The sequence below is a fragment of the Agrilus planipennis genome, unplaced genomic scaffold, assembly GCF_000699045.2.
Source record: "Agrilus planipennis isolate EAB-ADULT unplaced genomic scaffold, Apla_2.0 scaffold26, whole genome shotgun sequence".
Classification (NCBI taxonomy): domain Eukaryota; kingdom Metazoa; phylum Arthropoda; class Insecta; order Coleoptera; family Buprestidae; genus Agrilus; species Agrilus planipennis.
Window position 1 is genome coordinate 1,602,473 of NW_020439469.1, and position 9,623 is coordinate 1,612,095.

Below are 9,623 nucleotides of genomic sequence, written 5' to 3' on the forward strand. Positions count from 1 at the left end.
TCTTTTAGTTCTAAAGTTATCTTTTTCTTTCTACCTTGAATCTGGCTTTCCATCCCTCAAAACCTATTTATATGATCACGCATTCCCTCCTCTTAATAATTAATTTTCCAATCACCTCGTTGCATTCATTAACGATCATTTTAAAATCATCCAATCATACTTCTGTAAAAGCCAACAGTCCTAACGGAAAATTAGGTATTAGTAACCAACGGTTTTTAACGTTTATAAACAACAATAAGCTAAACAGTTGCAACGGTTACATCGATAAATATGGATTATCGCGACATTTCCATTACATATTATCGTCTAAAATATTATAACACGTCTTTTTTGCGAACTTCTTCAGTTCTCACCCAATCTTTTGGATATCAAGTTTAGCTTGTCTGCGAGTTCTACTTGCATTTATTCATCTACTCACGTTTCCGTTTTCTTTGTTTAGTTTTTTAAATACTTTGTTATTGTTGTTGTTGTTGATTGTTTTTATCATTGCGTTCTCCATCATAACTCAAAAGACTAAAAATAACAAAAGCAAACGAAAAGTGAACGGGTAGTATATAGACAGATGCTTTGTTTGTTATATCATTATTGTCCCCGTTTCATTTCAAGAGTAGTTTTTCAACTCTTTGCTAGTAATTAAGGTTGAAGCTGAAGACATTGTTTTGTTATCAATTTTCTCTTCTTGTGATGGTTTTCACATGCTTGTTTCAATCGTTAAATGGAAACTGAATGTCAGCATTTCACAATTAGGTTTGCGAATATGACATTCATGTGTGCGATAATTGTTATTGTTAGCCCAAAGCAACCGTTATCACAGTTTCATAATGTTGAGTATGGCCATTTGTCGACCCATATTTTGCATAATACGCTCCCGGCTACTTACATTTAGTTAACTATGTGATATATGAACAATATGTATACACCGGCATACACATTTGCACTGAAGCTTAAAACAAACAACCGAGTTTGCTTTTGTAATCCAATAATTGAAAACCATTTGATAGAACAACCGAATTATGTAAGTGGACATAATAATGATAATAATAATAATAAAAAATTATCACAAATCCAACCAATCAAATACCTTGAATACAGAAGGATTACACCATTATCTTTAATATCACGTTAATCGAGCTTCGCTCAAATAAATAATTTATGCAACGGGAATTGCATTGTGACTGATGAATTCTGATCCAAAAAACCAGGGTAGTAAATTACTGTAAAACTATTACGAGATAGTGTTTACCTTATCGACACGAACCGATCCAAAATACAATGACAACAGCTGACTGATAAAAATAACTTCTTTATTTTTTTGTCTTTTGTTCTTTTTGTATTACAAGAACGGTAGGCAAGCAACTTCAAATTCTAAATATTATTTCAAGAACTCTCGTTTTATGTTTCAGATTAAAGGTAGTCTTTTTATCTTTTGTTCGTTTTGTATTAAAAGAACGGTGAGCAAATTCAAAATCTAAATACAAGGCGAGTCAAGGAGATGTGAGGAATTTCAAAAAGCTTGTACGCTCTCATTTTCTAACAAATTTTGATTTTTATGTTTTAAACATATCCAGTTCATAATCCCATTTGATTACAAAAAAAGAAAATAGATGAGAATTAAATTCATTATCGATAAATGACGTCAAGATGACTACTGTTTTCGTCAATACACCCAGTTGTAAAGTTTTCCATGCACTTTCTCAGCATTACTCTTGGAATCGCATGAATTTCTCGAATAATTGCCGCTGTCAATTCGTCAAAAGTTCGAGGTTTTTCAGCAAACACCTTGGCTTTTAGGTAAGCCCACAAAAAATATAATCACACTGCGACAAATCCGTCGATCGTAGGGGCCACTCAACATCTCCTCACAATGAAATGAGATGCCCGGGAAAATAGTTTTCTTATTAAAAAAGCCATGATCTGACGAGAAGTATAGCACGTAGCGTCATCTGTGGAAACCATAGCGTAGCTATATTAATCCTCCGTCTCCTTAGTTCTGGGATCAAAAATTCACGCAACATGGAGAATTAGTAGTAGTGTTTACTGCGACTGTACATCCATTTTCCTGGAAGAAATATAGACCAGTGACACAAAATCAGGCAACTTTACATTCTACCGTGATTTCATTTGAGTATAGAGAGGTCTCTGATGCAATTCCCGCAATTCAGATGATCAGTACCGGAAATTTTACTTGTTCACTGTCCCCAATATGTAGCAGTTTGCTTCAGCATTCATTAAGAGAAAAATGTCGTTTTCCGACATTTCCAACCTCCGAGAGACATCTGTGCGTTGCAGCTCTTGGACCAATATGATTTTGTAGTAGTGTTACTGCAGATCGAATCGCAAAATTCGACTAACACTTTTGTTAGACATTTTTAGAGCCCGAATGTGGTGCCTAGAGGAGTGACGAGGACAGGCATCCGATGCTTTCAAGGATTTTCGTTCTTCGATCGCCTCCTTTAGCAGTACCAGGTCTCAAACAAGTTGAACCATTTTAAAATCGAGTTCCTTGATAATACCGGCTCCATCACGCCCAACATTGAAGCCACGTCGAAATACACGCTGCGTTGCGGTAGGTATCGTACACTAATGCACGATGTTCTGCCCATTGACGTTTACTAATGGACATGCTTTAGCGGTGAGAATTGTGGTACAACAAAAGAAAGAGACGGAACGAAGTTTCGGACAATATCCATCTCTCTCACGCTTTTGCGTAAGCGTGTCATGAATGAGATAGTACTAGTCCGAAACCATACGCCATCTCCCTCACTTTTCGAACCAACAAATTATTACAACGACATACGGCTAAGGCACGTCCATTAATATATGTCTATGGTTCTACCGTCCAAAGCTCTATGGTAACTGAAATGGGGAGAATTCGGAGGGTATATCTGCCATTCTGAAAACATTAGGCNTCAAATAAATAGATTTATAAGTACTTACCGTTTAAGGTAAAATTATAGAACCAACTTCCGGTACTTCCAGGAACGGTATTTCGATTGCAGCTTTCAGCAACGCTCGAAAACCGCATTATAGGCAGCATACCAATACTATTTCTAGACTGAGGAGGAATTTGACCGTCCAGTGCTGTATTTAGAAGTGGCGGACCTGCGGCCGAATACATGAAACAATACCTTGAACTATCTCCAGATTTTTTGGTAGTAGTTGGTGACACTACCACATAGTACGTTCCATTTTCTACCCAATTTCCATGGCACGTATAAGCTGAAATAAAAATATTACAAGTTAATTTCAACGATATAGCAATTTATTTTCTACGTGGAAGTTACAAATCGGTGAGGTTTAACGTTAGTTAAAAATAGTACATCTGGTAAATTTTAAAGTGATGCATTTGTTCAGTAAGTTCTGGGAAATTATAACGTAAGCATGGGAGGAAATTAATTTCAGTAAGTTCAAAGACTTTAGTATCAAAATACGTATAAAACTTTGAGTAAGGTATTATATTTACGACTATCTCTTGGGAATCCGTAGGAATACTTAGGTACTAGCACTAAATAGCTAATTTAACTTCAATGAAGTTTTCTCAGTGTGTATTATAAGAAATTAAAATTCATAAAGTTTTAAACGATATTCACAGAAAAACGTGGTTAGGTATTTCGAAAAGACTTTAAAGGTGAGCTCTATGTACAATTTTTTAAGCATTGGATTTGATTGAAATTACGGAATAAAATTTCTTCAACGTATCTCCTATGAAGTAAAAAATGTATTTTCAAATTATACAATTGGATTCGTACCTGAGCTTTTCTGAGAACATGACGATTTAAATTCCATGGAGTCTTTAGAACCACTACATCCAACAGCTAAGGAATCGTAATCTTCCGAAATACACATATTTGGATCATTTTTGGAAGGCTCTCCGTCTTAAAAAAATACAAAATATATTTTTAACAACGCTAATATTAAAAGAACAGGGAGAGAGAGACAGAAGAAGATTAATAAATACCTGCTTGTTGTTGTCTTCTTTTTCTTCGTCCTTCATTAAGAATATTTGACACCGAATATCTACCGAGTCTTGGACATTTTTTTGGATGAAGAGTCGTAGCTAAAAAAAAGTTTTTAAGTTAAAAATGAACAGCGAAACATGGACGCTGGGCGTTACGGAATGGAATAGCGTGGATAGAGAAGGTTAGAAATGATGAGGTATTAAAAGGAATAGCAGAATAGAGGAATCTATGGAAGTCAATACAAAATAGGCGAGATAGGTTGATAGGACACCTTCTCAGGCATGAAAGTCTAGTTAGAGATATATTAAAGGCACAAACGGAAGTTAGGAGGGGTAGAACTAGACCTAGATTAGATTACTGTTCGCAAATAGTTAAGGATGTGGGTTCAGGCAGCTCAGGATAGGAAAGATTGGAGGTGCGTGTACAATCAGTCTTAGGACTGAGCACCTTATGATGATGATGAAAAATGAACAGAAGCAAAAAGTTAAGTTCCAAAAAAGCACTTAGTAAAAATGTTATCCTTACTCATCAAAGTGGTATAACGCAATACACTAGGATCAAAGTCTTGACAAGCCTCGTCAGGATTTTCCACATATTTTTCTAAAAATGATATTTTTTGGTGTACAGGTATCTATAATTTATTTAAATAAATCTTACCTGATTGTTGAATTTCAATGACATTACTGTCTCTTTTATAAAATACCATACAGACATAACCGCTGTCACTGGAAAAGAAACATTATCGTTAATTGTTCCGAAATTCAGGAGGATTTTATGACGATAAACCAGCAAATTTTTGTAATGTGAATTAATTGGATTAAGACACTCCACTTTAGAGATATTTAGATAATATGGGAACACTTGCAATGAATTCAATGAAAATTAAAAACTGGATATTTTCACTAGGTAGAAAGTATAAGATTATTATTATATGGAACGTATTTCCTTTGGCTTACTTTAGTATACATATTACATAAATTAAGCTTACCATCCTGCAGTAACATGAGCGACAATTTGGACTTTCCTATGTTCTTGAGATTGCAATATACTGTGACATACAACTCTCTCTTCAGTGTTACCCCTGCGGTGATCCTGGGACTGAAATCCAAATTCGTGGAAAGCAAATTGTTGTGCGTAAGTGTGATGCATTCGGTTAGGCTTCGATTCTTCATCAACAATTTTCAAAGTTGCGTGGCCTTGCGAAAATTTGTAGGTTTTCTTATGATCCAAACTTAGCCATGTATGATGATCAGTTATCCAGACGGGAAATTTACAGCGATTGTGGTGATTATCGACTAAAGAAATTACACATACAATAAATAATAATTAAAGTTTCTTTAATAAAAAAAAATGTACGAGCACTGTCTCTAATACTTATGATAATAGTAAATCAACAAGAAATTCATTCTGATTCTGCTAGGACTTTAGATTAGTAGCCTTACCTGTTGTCAATTTTATCGTTTTGCTTCCTTCAAAAGCGCTTTGTAGACCACTGCAAGTGGCATCAGCAGATTGGGCAATGTTGTAAATTGTTTTGTCCCCTCGAGTTTCTCGTTGATATATAAAACATCGATATTGATCTTCATCAGTTGAAGATCGTCTGTTACCTTGAGAAACTTTACCAACCAGATAACGAGTTGAACCTTCCTTCCAAATTGCCAAACAAATTAGTTCTTCCACTAAAATGATAGAGTAAAATTTTAACAAATTTTATAGGTTATAATAAAATAGAAGGAAAAAGCTTACCAAAGCTCTCTGTTGATGGAACGTCTGGACAGGCTTGATACTTTAACACTAATCTTGAATCGTCAGTACAACTTTCAGCCTTGCTGGGTGGATTACTGCAGTCTCCTGGACCTCTGTTATAGTTAAATGTAAAAGGGGCACTTTTAAATGGGCACGGTACAGGTTTGGATTCGGGCGATTTTCGGAACATACTATACAAGGGCGCATCACCAGTAATACCAGAGCATATTTCGGCAAGGTTCGACTTCACATCGCAAAATGCTATAAAATAATAGAATACTTAAATACTAACAAAATGTTGCAAAATATTACAAATAATTCAATAATAGTAGAAAAACACTTAAATTCTACACTTAGTACGTGAAGAAAACTTTAAATATGACGTTGAATAAAGTACTGATTTAATTTTTAGATCTTAGAACTGATCAAAGTTGTGTAACTAATATTACCAGAAATTGTTTAAACATCTACTTTATTTTCTTTTAGAATTTCATTTTACATTGGTGTTAATAAAGTAATATAAGATTTAGATCAAACAATTGCATAGATAGTCAAATCTAGTCTTATCGTTCTGAGCTAAATGTCGTTAAGTAGGTATATGAATCAAGTCACTTTTGCATGGGGATGCATATCCTCAAAGCTATCGCTTCAAATTGCTAAAGTTACGATAGAAGTTAGGTCATCTGCTAATCAAAATTTTTTAAAACAGCTGAATTATAGGCAATCCTATTTTTTTTTACATGCTGAAATGCATTATTTATCCTAATATTTTTATTTGGGTCATATGATTAGTTACAATGAAAGAAAAACAGGTTTGTAGACATGGGTATAGAGAGAAATTTTTTTTAGGGGAGCAGATTTATATATAGATTTAATGTTTTTGATTTTGATATTTTTAAACTTTGTGCCGATATCATGATCCGTCAAAGCCTTTTCCAGGGAAGACAATGAGCTGCCATGGCAGCAATGCCCTCTCTTGCCTCTACCTACCTACGCTCATGTTTGTATATGATAAATCGAACTATAATGTAATTGAATGATAAAATTAAAAAAAATAATACGTAGAAAAGAGTGTAAAATGATGGAAAGTTACCTTCTTTGTACTGAAGAACGCTTTCGTGTTTGCTGTGAATTGCCATACACCTGTAGCAATCTTCCGTTCTGAAAGAAAAAAATTATGTTAAAATTCATAAAATTACAGGAAGAACAACTAATGTTGTTAATTATCGCAAGATAAAATTAACGCAAGCATATTAGTATCACGGTATAATCCAAACCTAGAAATAAAATATTTAATAATATTTTTCAGGCATTCTAGGTTTTGCTTTTGTCGATGTTCCTTTTTCTCAAGAATTTTGTCAATTGATATTATTTGGAAAAGAAGAAATGACAAGGTTGAAGCCCAAATGCATAAACTTCCGTATTCACTCAGTTACTACTCAGTACAAAGTCCTTTATATTTCTGATAGAAACTACTAAATGATTGAATTACACTGAATTTGCTTCTATTGTAGTCAACATGTGAAACGTAAAGCTATGAATATCCCAATCCTTTTCATCATGGTACAAACTAACAATAATTGCGTAAAATATATCATACATTGGACAGACAGGAAGAAAAATACGACAACGCTACAAGGAACAAATTCCTACATTAAAAATAAAATAGACTCAAATTACGCTCAACATCTTACAGAAAACCAACATGAACCAATACCAATTAAAAACCCTTAAAATTATACATAAAACACTAAAAAGCAAAACATTTTAGAACACATGGAGATATACAAACAAAAAATAAAAAAAACATCATAAACATACAAATAACCATTCGGATGTCATTTTCTAACCCCTATAACACACACACAACTAAATTTAAATCTGCCGGAAGGCGAAACAACTGTCACTATAAAATAAGATTTATATGATTAAACCCTATATAAATTTGAAAATTATTCCTCATTAATTTGAGGTAATTTGTAATGGATATAAATTAAATGAACTTCACATTAATATTAAATATTAACTGCTATTAAAAGTTTCTTAAAGTATTTCACATGATATTAGTTTCATTTTATGTTCTCTAATCATATACACGTAATAGGAAAAATATCAGATTTTTAGAAAGGAAAAAGAGTAATAAATAATTTACTGGTGAATAATGCTGCGGAAAGACGTATTCTAAATTTTTAATGTATTGGATCAATATTGGGGAGATATCGAAAAAGAGAGGGTTACTATGCGGCTAAGGACCATCCTGACACAAACATATTATGAAAAACTGGATCATCTTTGTGACTTCTGATGAGTATTAGTGATACCAATCCAACTTTCATTGTATGATGTCTCAGAAACGACGAGAACATCGGAAATGTTGACATTGCATTGGCTATAATATCAACTACCATCGTCAACGTGTTGAAATGTAGACGGAAATTGAAAATATTTATAAAAACGACCTAGGTGAATGAACCACGGAGTATTTGAATTCCTGTAAACTTACTTATCGTTAGGTATATTAGTATATGTATTAAAAAAGATATGGATAAGAATAAAATAGAGATTTATATCTGCAAAACTGACAACCATGAGTTACAAACTGGACATTCTTTTGCATTAAAACGTTATTAATCCAAAAAGTTGATGTAAAATACCGACGTGAAATGTATTGCAGTTAAACACTTCTCTAACTCAAACCTATTAAATGCAAGCAGTTATGCTCGAGTTAAAAAACTTCCAGTTAAGGCAAAATTTCTGCTTTAACGTCAAAGTTGTTGAGCACTACCTAAACCTTTATTACAATCCCAAAATAAAGACTGAGAAACCGAATTCGGTCATTTATTGTTTAAAATTAAAACATATATGTAAGTAAGTAAAATTTATTTTAGTTATTTGCTTTGTCGCCCTCTGACTAGACAACCATTAGCAAATGTAGTAGGTACTTTTACCTAGCAGCAGAAATGGCCAGTAGCAATTTAAGTTGGCCATTTGCTCTAATGCATAATCATAACAGACGTAAAAACATGAGCCGTTGGTAATTTATCGTTGTTAATTGTTAGGAAGAATATTAATAGTAAGTAAGAAAACCAGGTAGGTTTCTAAAGAGCATATACTACATATTTCTGGAAGTTGGCCAGCCTGAATAAATAGTTGTCGCGAGATCGATGAATTTTTAGTACGAGAACGAGTTCGAGGCGATACAAAGCGAAGAAGTGACGAAGTGTTGAAGGTGTTCAAATACTTGACAATATTATAGTAGAATATTACACTTGATATTACAATTGTCCACCCTTCTTACATCAGTATAATCCGTATACGATATTATTGTTCCCTCAGGAATAATACCTGGCATGTCATTTATATAAATTAAAAACAGTAGAGGCCCAAGGATATAGCCCTTAACTACTACTGTTTTTACTTTACTCACTCACCATAAACATCATCAATCCATACCCTTCGGAAACTTTTACCTGGTCAATAGTAAATTTGCATGCCTTCTTGTTTCAAGATTGTTTAGTTTGTCAAGTGAAAGACTGACGGATAACGACAAAAACACGTAGTATTTTTAGAAGAAGTTCCTTTTCAAATATATAATTATACATATTATATATTTATCTCTGTATATATTTCAAAGAAAGTATCCAAACAATGTTTTTGTATATTACTTCTCTGTGTTAACATTTAAAACTTTTGTATTCAAATTGTTTTGTATAATTTTGTCTTCCTGTAAGTATTTCCAATCTCCTATTCGAATGCTTTTGTATTCTATCTATCTGATTAAACAACTTTATTATCTGTACCTTTCCATAATCCTTGTTAACATTTCAACTCTTCCTACTAACCACACGACTGTAATTCACATTCCCTCCTTGGAGGTTTCCGGGTTTGCTGGTCATGGTCTAGATTGGTTGGTGATTC

At 33.5% G+C, this 9,623-nt stretch overlaps 1 protein-coding gene across 1 annotated transcript in view; it reads right to left on the minus strand.

The window, feature by feature from the left end:
• LOC108739951 overlaps window positions 1-9,623 on the minus strand; it is a 47,981-nt gene that overhangs the window by 22,663 nt on the left and 15,695 nt on the right. The window contains exons 2-3 of the mRNA XM_025979077.1: window positions 6,799-6,866; window positions 5,759-5,966 (exon numbers count right to left, since the gene is read on the minus strand). Coding sequence (XP_025834862.1) covers window positions 5,759-5,966; window positions 6,799-6,844 — 254 coding nt within the window. The 5' untranslated portion in view covers window positions 6,845-6,866. The remainder of the gene's footprint in view (window positions 1-5,758; window positions 5,967-6,798; window positions 6,867-9,623) is intronic.